This window comes from Trichinella spiralis, assembly GCF_000181795.1.
Source record: "Trichinella spiralis strain ISS 195 chromosome Unknown Scfld2, whole genome shotgun sequence".
Lineage (NCBI taxonomy): Eukaryota > Metazoa > Nematoda > Enoplea > Trichinellida > Trichinellidae > Trichinella > Trichinella spiralis.
In genome coordinates, this window is record NW_003526941.1 from 11148161 (window position 1) to 11169574 (window position 21414).

At 32.3% G+C, this 21414-nt stretch overlaps 5 protein-coding genes across 5 annotated transcripts; 3 read left to right on the forward strand and 2 right to left on the reverse strand.

Annotated features, from left to right (window-relative positions):
- Nucleotides 1-1311: 1311 nt before the first annotated feature.
- Tsp_07904 (hypothetical protein) lies at nt 1312-1734 on the forward strand. Its single transcript, XM_003381296.1, has one exon. The coding sequence runs from the start codon at nt 1312-1314 to the stop codon at nt 1732-1734; it is 423 nt and encodes a 140-aa protein (XP_003381344.1).
- Nucleotides 1735-3029: 1295 nt separating this feature from the next.
- Tsp_07903 (guanine nucleotide-binding protein alpha-7 subunit) lies at nt 3030-9184 on the reverse strand. Its single transcript, XM_003381297.1, has 8 exons — nt 9067-9184; nt 7822-7864; nt 5158-5299; nt 4916-5076; nt 4649-4777; nt 4143-4272; nt 3776-3929; nt 3030-3345 (listed from the first exon to the last, which is right to left on the reverse strand). The coding sequence occupies exons 1-8, from the start codon at nt 9182-9184 to the stop codon at nt 3158-3160; spliced, it is 1065 nt and encodes a 354-aa protein (XP_003381345.1). The 3' UTR covers nt 3030-3157.
- Nucleotides 9185-12778: 3594 nt separating this feature from the next.
- Tsp_07902 (mediator of RNA polymerase II transcription subunit 22) lies at nt 12779-14257 on the forward strand. The gene is made up of 2 exons (XM_003381298.1): nt 12779-12868; nt 14060-14257. The coding sequence occupies exons 1-2, from the start codon at nt 12779-12781 to the stop codon at nt 14255-14257; spliced, it is 288 nt and encodes a 95-aa protein (XP_003381346.1).
- Nucleotides 14258-14296: 39 nt separating this feature from the next.
- Tsp_07901 (hypothetical protein) lies at nt 14297-17146 on the reverse strand. The gene is made up of 6 exons (XM_003381299.1): nt 17123-17146; nt 16444-16515; nt 15739-15954; nt 14595-14615; nt 14490-14543; nt 14297-14359 (listed from the first exon to the last, which is right to left on the reverse strand). Exons 1-6 carry the CDS (start codon nt 17144-17146, stop codon nt 14297-14299), a joined length of 450 nt encoding a protein of 149 aa, XP_003381347.1.
- Nucleotides 17147-19179: 2033 nt separating this feature from the next.
- Tsp_07900 (conserved hypothetical protein) lies at nt 19180-20013 on the forward strand. Its single transcript, XM_003381300.1, has 2 exons — nt 19180-19312; nt 19958-20013. Exons 1-2 carry the CDS (start codon nt 19180-19182, stop codon nt 20011-20013), a joined length of 189 nt encoding a protein of 62 aa, XP_003381348.1.
- The last annotated feature ends 1401 nt before the right edge of the window (nt 20014-21414 follow it).

Here is a 21414-nt window from a genome sequence, read left to right on the forward strand (position 1 = left end):
CAAAAAAAAATTTGAAACCAAAATNNNCCGGCGGAGGCAAAAAGTTTGGCTGAATTCGCAAATAAACATATTGGTGCCTTGAATTTTCACTTTTGGTAATGACAGAAANACCCGTTGAAAATCTAAATTATTTTATTTACGCAAATTTAATTGATTAATATATGATACAGAAATAAGAATAATTCAAAATAAAACGTTTTATTTTACATTTTTTCATAGTATCATGCATTATTTCCACTGTGTAAAATGACACCTATGCTAACAACCAATTTTGTCAAATATCTCATTAAATAATCAATTGAGTATTATTGTTAGTTTGTGTAATAAATAATTGTACAATACTGTTCCCATATATGAAAAAAAGAATTCAATAATACGTTTGTGTTCCCTAGAGGCAGGCCTTTGTTCTACTGAGCTTATATGCATATATCTTGAAAGATTAGAATAAATACCATGCATGGGTGAATTAGTTTGTTATAAATTGTTATTTTATTTGATTTTCACCATTTGTAATCAATCATTTTGACACAAAACAACATTCAAAGCCATTTGCATAAGCGTCAAGTGAGTATAATGACCTGAACGAAAACTGATTCAAACAGCCGCATTCTTGGTATTGTTGAGAAGCTCAATGAATGATTGAGATCATGAACAGCATAGAAATCAATGAAATGACTGTTATTTCACGAAATCAAACATATTCAAGTCATACGATATACACTCAGGTATTAATAAATGTTGACAGCTACAGCTTGAGAAATTCAATTCTACTGGTCGAATAAATGAAATAACCTAGTAGGAAACTAATCACTGGAAGATTTTATGTACATTTCAAACCGTCCTGAAAATCATAAAATCATAGAAGCTTTAAAAACTGGATGAGCTATATCCATTATGCAGCTATTCATTGCTATAAATAATCGGTTGTGGCGAACCTGCGATGGCCACTTTTGCATTTTACCATACGTATTGACCATTTGACCGTTCGACCAGGAAGGTATCGTGTGAAGATCAACTGGTTATGTGACGCGGAGAATGGTTATGCTCTGAAAGGTTTGTTATATGCTGGCAGAAGTAGTGAAGAACGCCGAATTGATCTAGCATGCACCAAAGTTGGGCAATTGGCACAGCCATTTGTGAATTCTAACAGAAACGTTTTATGGACCATTATTTTACATCATATTCTACTGTGCAACATCTTCTTGAGCATCGTCTTACAGCTATTGGTTTGCTGTGATGTTTGCGTAAAGCAGCACGACGTGATCCTTACTCGACATTAGCTGTTTATGAGCACATCAAAAAAAAATAACGATGATCAATTACGTGCCAAGGAAAAACAGCAATAATGTTTTTCTGTTGACTTCATGCCACACAAAGTTGAAAGTAGACAACCAGCAAGGTGACAAAAGACCGAACATCATGAATGACTATAATCTTGGCAAAAGAGGCGTGGACAGCATGGATGCAAGAATAGAAGATTTTTGCTGTATAAGAAAGACCAACAGATACATTATGCTGATGTTGTACTTCATCGTTGAGGTGTGCATCAAAAACGCATTCTTACTGATGAGCCAGCAGCAAAGTTATCAGAAGACAAAGAAAGAAGCGTTTTATGAAAGGGCTTTCAGCTCAACTGGTCAAAGAACACATCAAAATGAGATATCAAAATCAAAAATCTATGCACAACCTAAACATACATGCCTTCATCCGCTACAGACTGCCCCAAAATCATAAATGTTACAGATATCAGTTATAAAACGAAAAAAAACCCCTCAAAATGCCGAGAGCAAGGACGTCGAAAATCAACGTAAAACTGCTGCAATTCATGTAAAAAATATATACGTAGCAGCCATAAAATCACTAAAATATCGTGTAGCGCTTGAATTGAATAAAATATATAGTCTATTTGTAAAATTATCATTAGTTGTTGAAAAAATAATCATTTTAACATCATGTACAGGGACTAAACATGACAAAACTTCCTGTGTCTACATATGTAGACAGGTGCCCGGATTAAGGTGTAAAATTTGCCGCCCGGATGAGAGAGTTAATTCAATGAAATGTTTTGATAATATATAAAAAATAAAGCCGTTTTTATTTATATGCCTCGTCCGTCAACACATTGCAAACGTCAATGCATTTGCACCGTACTTAGTATTAGGCCAACCACCGATGAAACTAAAGCAAACCCATGGCACTCGAATAAAAATTTGCATGCAATTCAACAAGTCCTACCTACTGTGCCTGCTGTTCAGCACGTTGAGCAAACAACAGAAATTTCCACGACCGTCAACCAGAAATCACAAAAACAGCACTATTTGACTTAGAACTTCACAATTTTAACCATTACAACATTCTCGACTACTAGATACCAATGGATTGATTTAAAAAAACCAATTAAATGAAATTTCATACATACATTAAAAGTTCAGGCTTGTGGCGACGAGCTACGGCTCCAGTGCGAACAAACGGCCATGCCATAATTGAAAATTTCCATGTTAACGAGACGGTTACTTTCCATTCCGTTGTAGGATTATATATAATTTTCGCTGCTATGCTATGCTTTCAATGCAAATTTATGTAGCAATTCAAAATTTTACGACAAATAACAAAAAGAGATTACATAATTAATTTTTCAACAAGATATAAATAGAATGATCCCTGCAAATGGTACATTCTTCATCAACGATGCTTGATAATAAAACAATACTGCTCATTTGATAATTTCACAAACGGATCGTTATTTATTCATCAATTTCACTGTGTTGCAAAACAATAAGTGGGATCAGTGAAAAATTATAATTCATTGAAATTGATAATATTTCCATTAAAATTCTGGCAGCACCAATACAAATAGATTGAAAGAAAATACTGCGGCTCCGTAGAATCAGCATCATCATCAATAATTTACGCCGCCATACTGCGCGTGTGCCAGAAATTTTAATTATTTATTATTCAGCCTTAAAAGGCAGTCATCAAATGTTACCAAAAAGAAGTGATGCTGTAGACAAAAATGCACAGACGACAATAAAAAAAATGCTTTCGCATCGCCGGCAAGAAGTCACAGAGTCAAGATGAGCACGCATGTTCTGCCTCTTTTTTTGTTTAAAAAAAGAGCAGTTATTATTACTATTATAATATTCAATATTTTCCAAAATCAACAAAGACCCATGCTTTTCAAATTTTTAGCTATGATCATGTCCAGACAAGCATCCAGAACGAATTGAACATTGTTCGTATCTGTTGCACAAGTGTGATGGCAATAAATTTCACGTTGAGCGTTACGATTCAGCTGCTCGAATTTCCACTGAATGTAATTCACTGACTCACTATAATTTTGCTGACCTGAAAATAAAATGAACTATTGTATGATTTTTTTGGTCAATAATTAGCCAACTGGTTATTTATTAATATCCATATATTAAAAAGTCTACAGTTTATTACGTTAACAACATCATGCAAGAAATAGCGAAACGTTGCTGAAACAACACAAATCATATAAAGATTATAAATTAAATTAAAAAATTAAAAGAATATTCTAATTATGTTTCTATCAAATCAAACCATACTGAAAATAGTGTTTTCAGAGAAAAAAAAAGAAACTGCTTGCCTGATAGATTGAATTATAATCGCGTGCTTTATTTTCATTAAAACCACTAACTAATATACCAAAAATGTAGACACACAAATTTATTGAACAAATTGCAACCAACCAATTGCAATTATTAATTAATAAGCAAATCAAATTTAATCAAAAATATAAATCACACCGTACCTTTGTATTCTGGAAAGCAAACAGTCAAAGGCGAGCGTCGAATTTTTTGCGCGAATAAATCTTTTTTGTTGAGAAATAAAATAAAATGTATATCCACGAACCACGGGCTGTTGCAAATTGAATCAAACAATTTCAACGATTCGTGCATGCGATTCTATAATAAATAGCCTCTTTAAGTAAAACAGTACAGCTTCCATGAAAATTTAACTAAAGAAGAAAAAAATACAAAATAAAAAGAAAATTACTATTTTTGGAGAAATAATAAATTTAAAAAATAAACAAGAAAAAACTAAATTGAGAATATTTTTTGAAATTCGTTCAATTTCATAATTTATTGAAATTAGTCCTTTCATTCAAAATTGCTTACTGTAAAATTGTCTTCCCTCATTGTTTGATCGTATTCGCTTAAAGAAGAAATGAAAATGATCGCGTTGACATTGTCAAAGCAGTGAATCCATTTTTTTCTTTCAGATCGTTGGCCACCGACATCAATAACCCTACAAATGACAGAATGGGGTTCAGTTTCAGAATATTGTTGTTGTTGTTGTTGTTCAACGTGGCACGTTGAGCTCGAATTATTACTATTATTGCACGAAAGAAAATTAAATAATAACAAGTTGCAGTCGCTGATAGTAAAATTAATCTGCACAGTGGATTTCTTCATTCGATAATGTTCAACTCAGATTATTAACTGTTCGTAATTAAAGACAATACAATTAATTAAATCAGTTGAAAAGCAAGTTGAGCAGAATAGCATCCGTCGTCGGCCGGTGACAGACCCAAGCCAAACCGAGATAAATTAATAAACAAGAACAAATCAACAAGCTGAATTGTGACATAAAGTATGAAACGAATTTGGGTAAAAATTTGTACCTGAAGGTGAGACCTTTTAATTCGAATAGCACTTCGGTGATTCCGGTAGTTTTAACTCTGGTTCGTAGAATGTCTTGTTCGTTGGGCAAAAAGTCGGCGGTACTCAGTCGCGGCAAATCGTCCAAAAAGCTTAAATTAAATTATAGTCATTCAAATTAGGATTTATGACAACTATCGCGATTAAATTCGAAACTTTAAAAATCGTTTCAAGAAATAATTAATACAATCAAAAAGCTAAAATGAATAAGCATCGAAATGAAAGCGTACTATTTGGCCGAGTCGTCAATTTGGTACTCGTTGCTACGAGAATAGCAAGATTGAACACCGCCATCAGCCCACAACCTCTGCATTGCCTGCGAAAGACTTTCGCTGAAAGGCTCTGCGTCTCTTTGAGCATGAACAGTAGCATAGACAATTTGAGCATCTTTCTGAAATCATGAATAAAATTTGAAATAATTTTCATTGTCTACTTTTCGTTTGATCAAAAATAAACAAAAATATTTTAATACCTGTCTTTCTGGATCAGAAAATTCAATGTTAAGCTGATACATAGCGCGTAGAACAGCCAACATTGCGTGCACTGTATTGCTATAGACAACCGGCCGAATCATTTCAAAATCATGCTGTGAAAAGCCATCTTTGTGCAAAATTCTGCAAACAATCACTATTATTAAAATTTCCATTAAACCACTGATAGGTGTTCTTGCTTTTTTTTAAAACAAATTCTCAAACAAGAATAATATCTGAACAGCATATATTCTGAAAAACCCCATTGCAGAAAATCGAATGCAAGAATCGCAAGGTAGAAAAGAGAATTCTTTTCAGTCGCGTAAATTATTAACATATGCATGCATATATATATGCTTATGGAACTGATAAAAACTGCAAGTTAAAAAATTAATATAATTCAAAAATCAATAAAATACATCAGCCATTCTCAAGAGAAATCTTTTTGTTTAAACAGTTGCAACAACTGAATCGATAATTTTGCGCTATTTCATAGAACGGTGCAATTTTTCAAACAAACAACATATGATAATTATACTGAGAAGATAAAATTTTATAATTTAGAATATAACAATTTTAAAAAAAAATTTTAGATTATTTTATGCTACATTTCAATATAGAATACCCTACTCCACAAACACACGTGTATACTTGTATACATTTATTATTTGTAGGGAAAAGTGAACAAAAATTGTCACAGATTTTTTTGCTCGAAGGGAAAATGCATATAATCCGATAAACGATAAAATTATATATATATATATATATATATACATATATGTATATGGATATGCATAAGTGGAAAGCAGAAATTGGTTTAGTCGAAATCAATTTTCTCAACAATGATGCCAAGCACCATCGAACAAGCCAAGCAAGCAGCAATCATTTTGAAAAATTAAAAACAACAACTCGATAGTGCATCCAAATGTGACAAAGTGACCAACTCTATTCATGTTCAATAAAACGAAAGACAACGAAAGCTTGTTGCCATTTTTTTTTGGAAATTGCTAATTTCCTTTCAACTTTGCACTACTACTTTGACGAGCTATTTGGCTGTTGACAAATTAATTCATTAAGAAAATTAAATAGCAAAAAAAAAACAAAATTCTTTTATTTTTGAGCAAAATTAATTCAAAATTAATTTAAATTTGAAAAGTGCTTTTAAATTCATTTGTCATTTGTTGTTTTGCGAAAGAAAATCAAATTAGCATAACCGTAACAATTTTTTTACCTTACTTTTTTCTAGCTTGTCATTATTTACACGAAAATGTGCAAAAGTTTTTCGTCGATCAATTCACAATTCTTACTCGATCGACTACGTGCGTAGCAATAAATTTAATATAAAAAAAGAAATTTCTTTTTTCTTAATATTAAAAAAATGCGTTCAAATGTAATAATGTATTTTCTTTTCCACAGCTGACGACGCCTACGTTTTTTGCACATGTTGCGCAAATATATTTCTTGACGGCTTACACGTGTGTATTTTTTAAACTTTTTACACAAAAAGAAAAATATTAAAACTAGCTGCCAACAGGATAGAGTTGAGAAGCCAAGAGAAGAGCGGAAAGAAGAGGGGGAGGAGGAGAAAAAGAAGTACAAAAATACATGCATATATATATATATATATTCTTTTTCACATCCACATCCTCCTCCATTCAAATGAATGGACAACGTGAAAATCAATTCCACTTCCACCCACTGAAGAGGATGAGATGTGCAAAAGGGACAAAAAAAGAAAGCAAAATTTACCACCAATTCCCCACAGTAAAATTACGAATACAAATTAACTTGGAAATAGTTCGCCTGGGTAATCATAATCATAATAATAATAAATAATAATACTGCACTATATGTAAAGCAGTAAATTTGAAATTTCCAATTGGAACTTATCACAAACCGAATTGAGATGTTTTAAATAAAATGTACAAATCTTTCTTTGATAATCTGCCGACTAATTTTAACTGTTCATCTTGCTTTATTTACAGCAAAAGTTTGCATCTAAAGTGCTGAGAAAATTGTCTGCCAAAAAATGAGCAGGAAACAAGGGAGAGGGGGCAGGGGAGGGGAGGGGAGTGAGGAGGAGGAGGACAGACAGAAAGTTGATTTCACCATGCAAGCATGTTGATGACATGATGTTAGCTGAATAATCACCGGTCGGTGCACAGGTTTACAACCGAAACCGTTCAATCAATACAGTTTTGCAAAGCAGGAAGCTAAGCTATAAGAAGGGGATCAATGCGTGCAGACAAATTTTCATGAATGAACCAAGCTCTTCCATTCCCGTCGGGAAAGCGCCTTGTCCGCAGTCAGTTGAGAGGAAGCTTTTCACTTCCGTCCAACTACTCCAACAATGAACTCGGCCAGCATATTACACAATTTGACGCGAATTAAGAAGAAAGACTACGCAATTAGTTTTGATTAAAACAAGATCAATAACCAAAGAGTCAAGCAACAAACACATTGTATTGTCGTACGTGTGTACGTACTTCAATGGATCTCTGTCTGTGGATCCCCGTAAATAAAAATTATCCACAAAAAATCACAAATTACAAATGAAAACATACTGAATAACGATTTTAAAAAAATTGAATTGAAATTATAATTATAACACGAATATTATTTAAAACAACAACAACAACAACAAAATGCAACAATTTCATGCTTACTTCATTTGTTTCAGTATGGTGCTTTTCCCTGACTCACCGGCACCTGAAATGTAAAGCACATTCTATAGAAATAATTAGTGAGAAAAAAAAGCAATATATTATTTTTTTCAATATTTTTTACAAAGTTAAATAAATATTTGTTTTTGTCAATGATGCTAATAATTTTTTTCAATATTAGAAATAAACCAAATGTGATATGAATATATATACTTTTCGCATATTTTTCACATGCACATCTCTCAGACAACAACAACCGTCTGTTTGCTTGTTTGTTTGTTTGTTTGTTTGTTTTCTCACTCACTTTCCTCAGAGCTTACGTAATGGTTTTCAAAAAAGACACAAACATCTCTTGAGAATGCCGAATTCACCGGCCAGATCGATTGCCTGGCGAATTTTATTCGGTCCCATCGAGACTTAACAAGCCGATAAAGCTTGACCTGCTACTCTTGACCAAAAATAAGAATGGGAAAAACAAGGAAAAATTAAGCAGAAGATATTTTCAGCAATAAAGCAAGCAAGCAAGCAAAGCATGCAGACAAGCAAAAGCATATAGCGTCGTCGTCGTCGTTTGTTCGTTTTCACTAACCAAACGTTCAGCTGAATCAGTTTAGCTGTTCTCTATCCAGACATGCCGCTTCAGTTTAAGCAAAACAAACCGCAAATCGATCGCTTAGTCAAGCAAACAGGTGCGCGACCAACGTCCAGCAGCTGCTACTACTGCTGCTAAGAGAAAATATCTGCTTATTCATTTTTATGTCTCCTAATTTGTGGGATAATTTTTATTTTTCAACTTCAACACATTTTTTCCACCTTTTTTCTCGCTATCCAAAAATTGAAAAAATATTTACCATAGAAAATTAAAAATATGATGAATTCTAATCAAATTGAAATACATAGAGAGAGTATGTGTGTGTTTGTTGTTCTAACGCCAGATTGATCTATCCAATAACTGACAGCGAAGAGAAAAAGACGACAGTTCATTGCGACGATCGAGTTAGTCATAAATTCGCATGATCAGCGGGGCAAAAACTGCTACCGTAAGCATTTAGCATTAGCAACAGTAGTAGTAGTAGCTTTTGCATGCATGGAATTTGCTGACAAAATGATTTTTGAACAACTTGATGTTTGTAAAAAAAATATTGTGCAGGTAAAAAAATATGAAAATTCAAATTTTCAAAACTTTAAACTCAACACTGAAATTCGCAAAATAAAAAAACAGAATACAAGTATAAAATTATATCATACCAAGAAGAAGAAGCTTGATTGTTCGCAACGTGACCGATTGGTCTTTGCGCATCTGATCTTCGATCTTCTTGTTCCGCTTACGAGCTTCTTTGTCCTCACGACTGGCGCAGTGACCCATCACGTCCGTTTTGGGCAGTGGATTTACTGCTCGGCTATGTGCAGTATAGTTGGAAAAGCGCCGTGTGAGTGGATTCTACTATGAAATCCAACCGCTCACATGGCGCCTCTGCCAAAACCAACAAAGGTTTAAGTCCATTGTTTTTGGCCGGGCAGGTAAGATTGGAAACGAGCAGAAAAGTGAAATTAAAAAATAATGATAAACGTGAAAAAGTAGTGGAAGAAGAAGAAGAAGAAGATCGACGATTGGGCCGAAATGGAGAAAAAGTAAAAAGCAAGCAGCAAATTAATTGTCAACAGTGCAGCAACGGATGCGACGAGTCGTTTTGAAAACAGCAAGCCAACACCAACCACATGAACAAAAATATGGCCAGCTGTGAAGAGTAGTTTTGGCTGAGAGAGGCAGAGAGGGAGAGGGGTAGAAAGAGACAAACAGAGAGGGAGAGACTGAACAGCTAAAAAAACGACCGTCAATTGCACCGCTGTGCAAAAGTAAAAAACAAAAAGTAGATGGGATGCAGAATTCTACGTGTTCTTCTTGTGTTGTTGCGACAACCAGGACGATAATGGCGACAAACGACGACTGACGGACATCGATCGCACACGTTCACTAGCTAGGCAATGACGACTGCTGAATAACGGCCATTGAAACTTCACCAACTACACGGCGCAACTTTATCGACCGTGTGAATCGCAGCTAATGTTGTGACTGACGGCCGCCCTTCTCCAGCCAACGAAGCACACAACCCGTCGACTGCTTCTTCGAGCTTCGGATGACAGATGGCGCTCTAATCCGCTTCTTCAACCCCCCCCCCCAGTCCTCCCTCTGTTTTTCTCTGTTTTCCACTTTTACTCCTCCTCCTCCTCCTCCTCATCCACTCTGTTCGCTATCTTTCTTCCTGCTTCTGCTTGCCTTTGCTTACTTGCACACACGCATAAATTATACGCTTTATCTTTCATTTCTTGCTATTTTTTCTTGCACACACACGCACATACATATATATATATATATACACTTCTCTCTTCCTCCTTCTCTCTCTGTCTCTGTCTGTCTGTCTGTCTCTCTCACACACACACACACCTTGCCAGCATTCAGTTTCAATAAAACCCACACGAGAAGCTCATCAGCTTAGGCTCCGCAATAGAAAGCACCGTTGACCACACTTGTTAGTTCAGCTTTGCAAACAAACACAGTTGTCCAGGTCGGAAGTTAATTGAAAACCTTTAATAATGGCTGATTTGATTTCAAAATGCAATCCAACACAAATATCTATAAAAGGAAAGTTAATTTCTAATGTTTTAACTGGAAAAAAAGAATTGTAATAAATAAAATAGTGACATTTTGAATGTGGATTAGAAAAAACAATTACAGTACATGAAAATAATTGCAACAAAGCAAAATATGCAAAGAATTGATTACAACTTTCAGTTTTGTTCTAATTGGAATTTTAATTGATTTGTTCTTTTTATCATATTCTGCTTCGCTGCACCTTTATTGCTTTGATATTGAACGCTGTGCTTTAAAGCAGAGCGCTTGTTGCGTGCAGCCGAGTATCAATTCTTGATCTTGCACTTCGTACTTGATGTGCAGCATTAACAACCAAATTAAAGGTACATAATTTGATAAAAAAAAAATTTTTTTTTCTAAATAATAAACATAATCCTCATTCTTGTGCTTTATAATGGGCCGTTTCTGCTAATAGACGGACGCTAGAAATGAAACCAAATTTACAATTGTTGCACAGCATTGTTGACAGATATATTGTGTACAATTTTACCTAGCATCAATTGTGGTAGTTGTGGTAGTTGGCATTATTTTAATAATTCAAACAATTATTACCAATCTTTTGCAATTGAAAGTAAACAGAAGAAAAATTTTCAAAACAACTTATCGCTTCTGTTTTGCCAATTACTCCATCACGCAGCATAGTGAATTTCAAGCATGCTTGAAATTTGCATACACATTCTCTCATTCAACTGATCAACAATTGTTATTTGGCAAATAATGATTTGCATTATTTATTGGTTGAATAGAATGGAAAACGATTTGATACAATGAATGCAAAAGTATATTTCTGAAACAATAAAACAACAAGCGCAATGATTTTACAAGTTGTCTTGGATATAAAATGGCATTCAAATAAAAGTTGTTGCAAACAAATGTTTGCTTTCGAGTATGCTTTCTACACTGATAGATAGATAGATAGCTAAATAGATAGTGAAATGACAACGCAGTTTATCATTGCAAAGCTAAGCCTTTAAAATCAATGATAATGCATTCTTAAAGTGTGATCTATGCAAAGTTTAGCAAATCCCAATGGAAAACGAAACACGGCATGGATGAAAAGAAAATGTCGCCAAGGGGAAACGAGAATACAGACAGAAAAATAACTCCTTTCGAAAAATGGTAACCGAATATCACCATCTACGTCAGTTCTACTAGCGCAGCTGCCACTAGCGATCTAATGAATGATATGGCTTGTTTATTATAAAGTGAAACCTGAGAAACGCGCTTATTCAAATTGAAACTCTAAAAATTGCCAATTTCTGATATATAATGTATAAAGTAGCTTCTTTCATTGACCATTTACAGTAACAGAACGCCAACGCAAATTAATTCTTTTTCATCAATGTTTTCCATCAGATCAGGATTCTGTCAGAAAAATTCCAGTAACGAATACTGCCGACATCGAACTTGCTCTTGATTAACAGAAATGAATTTTTGGTATTTAAATTTAGAGTAGTCGGATGATTTTTTCAATCTTTACTCTATTGAAAATCAACTGAAAAATTTACAAGAATGACAGTATGAAAGAAAGAAATACACTAGCCTCTTTTTTACGTTCGGTTACAAACAAATTAAAAATACACAAAGTAAAAAGGATTTAAAATTAATTAAGTTTCGTCTATCAACAATCTAAGATCAATTGAATTTGTTGTTTATGCTTGCAAAAAACTGTAAACTCAATGTAAAATGTAAAAAAAACTACAGTGAAGTTACAAATAAATTTCCAATCATCCATCATCTAGCTAAACATTTGTGTCTACTTTGTATGGTCAAAATAACTGTTTCACAATTCATACTTGGTTAAAATATTTTACCCATATGCTTGCTGTACACAAAAAAAGACTTTGAAAATCTGATTTGTAAATCTGGTCATCAGTGATTGCCAAATAAATATATATATAAGTGAACAAGCCTGAAGCATATTTGCCGTTTCGCTTTTCCTTTGCTTTCTTGCACTGCATTTGAAAACTGTTCTCTTATTTTATTATGCAAGTATTATTTGTCTGTAAAATCGTAATTTTCACAAGTAAGACGTCCATTAATAATTGAAGATCATCATAAATTTATACATCTAAAACCACTTCTCAACAGAGTTTGGCATTTCCAAAAATGATATATTATTTATGAAAATAATTTCACAAACTCTTCCAATAAATGAATACTAGGTAGAAAAAAAGAACACAACAGCAAATGAAAGTGTTACAAAAAATTCAAATTATCACAAATAAATTCTATGCTGCACATTTTGGACAAAATGTAAATAAATAAATGCCTGCTAAATTGCATTAATTAGCACGGTAGCTAATTATGCATTGTCTCTTTTTTTATACTGATGTTTATGCGAAGAATGTGCATTTGGCTCTTTGCATGTGCATTTCATCCGCTCGGCGAGTGAAGGTAATTACGTTCGTTTGAATGCTTTATAGTAAGACAGCTTTCAACATAAATTATCCCTTAGCAACAAAAGTTTTCCATAAACTCTGCATAAATAACAAGCAACAGCAACAACAATAACAAACCAGCTAGTAGTAAGCCAAAGAAAGTTCAACGTAAGGTCTGAACACGTAGAAAACCAAACTGGTACACAAATTATTTCAAATCGTCCCTTTGACCAACTTTGACAAAAATATTTTTTCATAGTGTCTATTCTTTTAGAGTTAAGAGTTTATTTAAATATGCAAATTGTTCGCATTCTATTTAAGCTTGCTGTTTCGTTAGTTGCATAAATTTCAACGGCGTACATGTCAAAAAAAATATAAATCAAAAATTCTGTGATAAATATATTTTGTGAGCTTTACTTATCTACTTTTTTAAATCGAATAACACTGCTCATATCATTTCCATATTATGTTTATTTAGTAGTATTTATTTGTACTTCTGAGCTAAGTATGCGAGTGCATTATCATTTCTTCTCCCATTTGCAAATGTATATATAACAAAAAAAAATTCAATCGTGTTCTACGGTTTTGCAAAGAAATATCTACATATAATTTACACATGGCCGTTTGGCAAGAAATGCTTCAACCATATGCTCAAGCTGCTGCCATTATAAATTATTTGATATGAAAAGCGTCAAAAAAATTACTGATGAATGAATTGTCTGTCACACAAACTAAAAATCTACCTCCGAGATGTTTGAATGTCAAACAGAAATTACAAGCTTTGAGCAGTCGGATGTTTCAAAAAGACAAAATTTGTTTTGAAAATGTTATTGCAATTTCAAATTTAAAGCAAAGCAGTTCGTTCGTTCTCTGGTGCTTTGATCTCACTGGCACCGCAAGAAATCATTTATCAAATGAATTTATTATCATTATAGTTATTGGAATAGAAGAAAATATGTTCACCATGCATTGAAAGCATTTTAATTCGAAAAGCAACACCGTTTGATGACAAATTTGATTCTTGAAAATGCAACGAAGCTGTCAGTCGGTCGATCAATATAAACCGATTTACACTTTAAACGTAAACTTAAAATCCTTCATTAGAGAAAAAAAAAGAATAGCCTTATCGCATTAATTAATCGTAGCTTAGCTGATTGCAAAATAGCGTCAGCGCCCAAAGTCTGGGCAAGTATTTATTGTCGTCCAGGCGTGGTATTTCACTTTCGTGAAAAAGCGTACTGGGAAATATGTTGCTGGAAAATTTATCAAATTCCATTTTGGTTTCAAAAAGAAGACTATAAATGACAAATTGAATTGGCATCCTGAACGTGCTGGCAAACGAACGAATCAATCTCTTTCAATATCTACAGATGACGTCCATCCAAATGATAACTTTAAAGCATAAAAAAAGCTTAAAATAAATTACTGTATTTTAAATAAACACTTAAAGTAACGCCTGATCAACTTGGACGAGCTTCAAAGCTGAAATTAAAATAGCACATATTGTCTGTTGATTAGAATATTAATTTATTTACCGTCTTACATTATAAACAAATATTACAAAAAAATTGTAAAAAAAACATTAACAGTGCACTCGAACTTTTTTCACAATTTTCAAAAAAATCATCTTTTTATACGGTAACAATAACAGCGCTTCGTCTAATGAAAATTTTTGATTTTGCAAAGTGAATCTCAAAATGAAATTAATTTCTTAAACTGCAAGCAAACAAGCATGAACAAACGTAGTTCAGACAGCAGCGAATCTTCCAAAAGAAAATTAAAAAATTAAAATTTTCCAAATTAAGAAAGTAAACAGAAAAGACGAACAAATTAATCAAATAATTAATATTTCTATGAAAATTTTGTTTACAACAAACTGAATTCATATTGCAGATTTCTTTTCTACTTCGATACCACTTTAAATCATTCCTTTAATAAACAGCTTTCAGGATGTATGTTTTTTTAATAGATTTTATTTACAATGGAAAAAAACAAGTTTTGAAAATAAATGAACAACACATTCGTGTCCTTTTTCATCAATTAAAAAAATATAAAGTTGATTTATCTATTTCATTGCACATTCAAGAAAAAAAATACCACATAACTACTGCTAATCAAAATATAATTTGTTTTTTTCATTTTGCATTAATTTTCATCATATTAGCAAGTGATAAAACAACATTAACTTCTTTTCGTCGGAAAATAGAAACTTTACTATACCATTGCAAAATCCCTCCAATTTCTATTGCAATAAAATCACTCAACATTACCCAACTGGTCTAAATGTGTATGTGCATGATGATTTGTTTCAGTTTAATGTTGTTTGTGTTAAAGTTCTTGTTCTTTTTTTGCTGAGCTAAATTCAATACAACTAAGAGCTAAAAATAATCAAAACTGACATTTCAAAATGTTTCAGCATTCAAATTCAATATTTGGCAAAGCTGTTTTGCAAATCAAAGCACAAAAATCTAATTTTCAACCTGTTGCTAGCTGCTTTTGAAATCAGTCACTGATTTACATCTTTAAATTAAAAATTTCACAACTTTCACCAGTACAGCAAAAGTGAAGTATTCAATTCAAATAAATAATCGCTCATCAGAAAATTAACATTAATCATAAACTGTGCTTAAGAATATTCCTGTGCTTACCGTTGTGAAACAAATTATCATTCTATATATTTATCGTTAGAAATATTCATCGAGTGACCATAAACTGAACGGCTAGAAAGTTCAATGAACAACAGTTATCAATTGTTACTATTAAAAAAGAAATCGATTCATTCAATTTTATGTTCTTAAAATATTTTAAAGACAAAAAGGGAAAAAGATTCACTTTTAATTTAAATTATTCATTATTTGAATAGTGGCAGTTGTTGAAAGAACAAACGTGGGTGGTTTCGGTGAATCGAACGCAGCAGAAAAAGGCACGGAAAGTAGCAACAGCTAATGCTGCTACGATCAATAAAAGCAGCAAATTTGTGATCGTGTGAAAGTGTAGTGAAACGGATTTACAATTAGCTTCATTGATGAATCCGTCAGACGACTGATACTCTTCCAAACCCCTCCATTCAATCCCATTCACAATCACTTCGTCACAAATGTACTTTGAAAGTGCTAATTAAATATCAATTCATTATTACTCTTCTTATCAAAGATACAGAACGGGACAGTTTGCTGACAAATTTTACCTCTAAAATAGTTCCAACTTTCCACTAGATAAACTGAATATCTTCTACAGAAATGAGCTACTTAGTAAAACATTTTAAATTAAGCATGCAGCATTGCAATAAGCAAAAATTTCAAAAAAATATTTCACTCAATGCAACAAAATTCTTCAGAGCTGTGTTCTAATAAAGTAAACAGTAACTGCATCATTGGAAGAAAAAATATTTCAATTCACAATAGCTGATTTCGAGAAAACAAATCACTGTATGCTTCACAATTGAATCAGTTGAGTCATTAAAAAATTAAACTTTTTTAAAAGCCATTTTTTAGATGGATGAAACAAAATTCTCTACTTTTAAAATTTACGTTTTCTCACTGCTTTAAAAAGTCCATCGAACTAAATAGAACTTCATCCAATGCTTAACACGCACGAATACACAACACTAACACTGCAGGGGACTTCGCGCAAAACTGTGCACTCAAAAGTATACCTAAAATACTGAAAATGTATTTTTTTAAATCTTCATTTTTATAAACTGTTTTAAAATCGAAAATAATTAAACGTGATTTTTTAAATACACTGTAATGCTACAATTTTACAAAACCCTGTTTCTTTTATAGTTGGTGTTTTTTATTCAGTGCAGCAATATGATCCGTTTTTTTTCTTCTTCAGTTGAACCCTCTTATTTAGCCGTTGAATTATTTTTTATTTAAATCATTATGCATTCGTAAAGAATCGTCTTTTTTAAGCTATAGCAGTAGAAATAATTCTCTTTATGATACCAAATTTGATCAGGTTGAAAATCTGTCCGCGAGCAAAATCATTATGAGCTGACAAGTTGTTTAACTATCACCAGTGAAATATTATCATCATTTCAGTCGTGATCATCCATTAGCATTAAATCAAGTCATATTTATTTAGATTTATCTATTTATAGAAATACAGATTTAATATTCGCCGTTTATGCTTCATGAGGAGATATTAAAAGAAAAACATATTTAAATTAATATTTCAGTTTAAATTATTATTGAATAAGCTTATTCCATGAATAGATATTCACTTCAAATTTTAATGCACGAAATTTTTATAGTATGAGGTACGTAACCTGACAATCAAATAACAAAAGCATTAAAAATGAACAATGAAAACAAGCAATTTCGTGTTTTTGAAATGCTCTAAAGAGCTTTCACTTATAATTAAAATAGAGACATTATTACTAATCACTTTTAGAATAAAATCACACAAGTTATTTTAAAAAAAACATTGAAATTTCAAATGCATCTTGTTCCAATACAAAACACGCGTGAAACAATTGAATTGCAAAATATTTTACATAAATAACAGTTGACTGATTTGATATTGCAGAGTAAGAAAGAAGGTAAAGTAGAAAAGGTTGCCATAAATTTCTTGATCGGGTCGATGTGGTCGATCAGATCCAGTGAAAATTAATCAGTGTTTAATCATTAACATTAATTAATATTTTTAATAAACGAATTCAAAACAGTAGACATGAATGATAAGCAAATGAAGAGATGGAGAGGAGATATTTTTTTAAAAATATCTACACCTGCTTGTCTGTATCTTTTTCGTTCACAAATCAATCGCAAATATGTATATATTATTTTGTTTCTTCAATTAAGCTGAATAAAAGTGACAACTGAACTACTGGTACAAAGAAATTTGAATAATATTTGCGCGTTTTGGTTTAAATAAATTAGGCGAAATCTGCTTTCAGAGTCGAAATATCAATGGAAACAGTGGTAGATGAAGAGGAAAATATTTTCCACGGCCGACAAAAGCAAACTTGAACAGAATAAATGTACAAATATTTACTGTTTAGCTCGAAAAATAAACTTGTGATACCAATTGCTTTTTCTCTGCTTTATTGGTTTATGTGGGTAACCTTTTGCCAACTAATCGTACTTTCAAATTCCTCCTCGGTCCACACTCTATCTGTCACACAGTTCGATTGTCTAGTCTGCCAGTTGTTATCAACCTCAGCATCATTTTCTTGTTGTAGTTCATTTTTTTTTCTTTCATCTATCATATTTATTCAAATTTTATAATAACTAATTAATTAAATAATTTCCCCTTAGCTATTCGAGTTCAGTCGCATGTTGTTTAGTGTTTATTCTTTGGATTGTTTTTTGTAAATTTATTTTTTTGGCAAAAATACTTTTGTATGCCAAAAAGCTGCTGACAAAGAAACCTATTGAGCTTATTCTATGTTCCAATTCATTGAATTGAATACAATTGTGAGAGGAAAAAAAAGCGTCGTCTCTGACAGTGCTCATTATATTTGCTGCTTTCTGAACAACCTTGGCAGTGGCAGGCAACCTTTGTTTAGCGTCCCTGCTTGTTTCATTCAACCGCTTCAATAAACATTTGACCTTTATTACAATTATCTGAAAATTGTCGACGATGATGATGATTATGATTTATAGGGGCATATAAAATTGATACGCTGACCAATTTCGATCAGTTTGCTATGGCCATTCTTAGATTTCAAGTTTTCCATCAAATGTAGGTTTGTAGATTTACTTTTCATTCCAACAAATACCAGTACAACAACAAATATGCATATTTATGTGCTTTATAAAATTTTGATCAAAATAAAAAAGTGAATCTGTTAATATTTAGGTCGCAGTTGAAAGAATTAACACCTTAAATGAATATATTCCTGTTATATATTTATAAAATGACTGAATTTGGAAAATTTCGAATACATACAAACTGTAAAATGAAACGCTATTTTTATAAATGAAAAATCTCACAAATTGAAACATATTTAACATAAAGCAAAAATACATCACTTTTTTGTTATACATGCAACTATTTTTAATTTATTATTGCTAAAGATCTGACTGATTATGGATTATAATGTGATATGTTGTTGTTGTTGTTGTTGATTTACTTGCACAAAATGCATTCGTATGAAATTTCTCAAAATGAAACAAAAAGCACATTATAAATGAGAAAAAGCGCTTCTGTTAGTTGAAGATCAATGATAGCAGATCAATTCTACTCAGCTGACATTGTTGAATAATTGTGAGATCTGTTGTATTGAGTGAGTGTGCTTATTTTTTTTTCTTTGCAAAGATAGATGCAGCTTGTCAGATGATGATTGTTCGATTTATTTCCATTTGCTTGGGGATTTGAAAAATGGATAAACGTTGTGGTGTGCAGATCAAAGCTGCTCTCTCTGCTAGCGGAGAATCCAATTTAAGCTCAGAGAACGCCTTGGGCAAATGGACAGACGGACAAACGGATGGACAATCAGGCGTTCAACCCAAACGTGAGTGAAATAAGAACAACTAAATAGCCAGTGGAGTAGAACAAAAGATCAATTCTAGGCATAAAAATTTCTATGACCAATGTCCGTTCCTATTTTGACTAGTATTCAAATTAAAGAATCAAAATAATATTAAGCTTAACGTTGGGCAGAAATCGATGTTTCAACGTTGGTAGTAGCATGGGTAAAACAAAGCGAGAGCGAAAAGTTTGCCTGTTGGAACAAATAATAAATGTCCAGATGAAATTTTCATAGCTTGCTTGTTTTGTGAAATTTGTAAATCAATTGTGGTAAACTACAGCAAGTAAAATACTTAAAATCATGCAATACAGAGAAAGAGAGAGTGGAAAAGGTGGAATTTTAAGAAATAATCCCAGAAAATACGATGTCATTTAAAAATAATTGTCAACTTTTCTTCTTCGCGTAAAAATCAATGCAAATTTCCTCATTACTAAATGCATGCAACATTTCTAAACCAAGAAAAAAAGCTGTTTACTATGCTTTAAGATAAATTTTTATTTTTATCCTCGTTCTGCAAGTGAAAATGAAAAAAAAAGCCAACATCCGCTTATGTTTAATGGCTGGTTGGCTGGCGGCTGGCTAGTCAGTTAACGTTAGCGAAATGCATGGAGATTTTTCAATTTTCAGCTGCAGCATCTGCAGAATGTCCGTGCAACAAACAAATGACAAATTATTTTAACTAATATTTTTTCTCAAAAAAAATCTGCTCCGACTGACTCAAGACTACATGAAATTAGTGCTCGAAAGAAAAATTTTTTCAACAAAATAAATATTCGCTTTTTTTGCTTTTGCGTACCTACAAAATTCCCAATTAACACTGAAAAACAATCATTGGCATTGTTTATCAGTAATAATAATAAGAATAAGAAGAATAAAAGATGAAGTAATAATGATAATAATTACACACAAAATATTATCTAGGAATGTAGAAGAAGAATTCACATATTAAGAAAATAGAATTCAATTACATGCAATTATAGAATGCAACACTATAATATTTGTCAAAAAATGGAATCCGTTGATTATTTTGCTATTTAACAATTACATTTCACAGTTGACCATTTTTCTCAAGTTATCTATATAATCAACGAATGATCAATGCAAAGATTTCAAAGTAATTTGATGAACAATACCCGCCCATTGATATCATAATATTAAATATGGCTAACCGATAATTGCAACATGACGTCCGGATTTTTTTCTTCATGCCTGCGTTCCATTGAGAACAAACAACTATTGATAAACCAATAGAAGCATTTATTAATAATAGGATGCTGTTGAAATAAAAGAACAGTAAAGTTCAATTAAGTCTGTGAGCAATAATAATAATGGCTAGTTTTACTTACGCAATTTTTTTTTCAATACATAAAATGATTTGAAATTAAATTTGCTCAAGCTTGCTTTGATGAAAAATTTATTATTATAATTGTATTGGTTTTTTGTTTCTTTGCATAAAATAAGGCGTATTAGACTTATTTGTCAACTGGACACAGGCATTAATCGGTTTATGATTCTCAATTTCTTCAGAACGGTGTAAAATGGAGTTTAAATGAAAATTAAATTTTAAACAACATCCACCAAGCATTGTGCATGCAATTCGCGTGGTATTATTTTTATGGGTACTGGTAGACAATGCTACTGTTGTTGTCAAATAGTTTTTAAATGGGAAATATGAAAATAAATTCTATTATAAATTAACACGTCAGAGCGGAAATTCAATTCACATCCTTTTCAAAGTATATTTTCAGTCGTCGTCTTTTAGTCATTTTGCAAATCACTGCTCCGCAAATGTTCAAGCGTAACATGAAGCAGCAAGTACAAAGCAAAGATAAAGTTTACGCATATGTTTCAAAATTGTACAGTCGAAGCTTACAGTAAAGAAGTGTTCAGTGTAGTTCTTCGTTCGATTCTAAACAAACCAACAGTGCAGAAAGTTGGTAGAAGGTGAAATTGAAGAATATGCAAAGAGTACAATTGACCAGTACATACTGTACCGAATGTACATTTGCATGGTTCACAATGCTTTTCATTGTCAGTTGATTGAAACTATTAGTAACTCTTCATACTTTGCTGCATATGTTAAA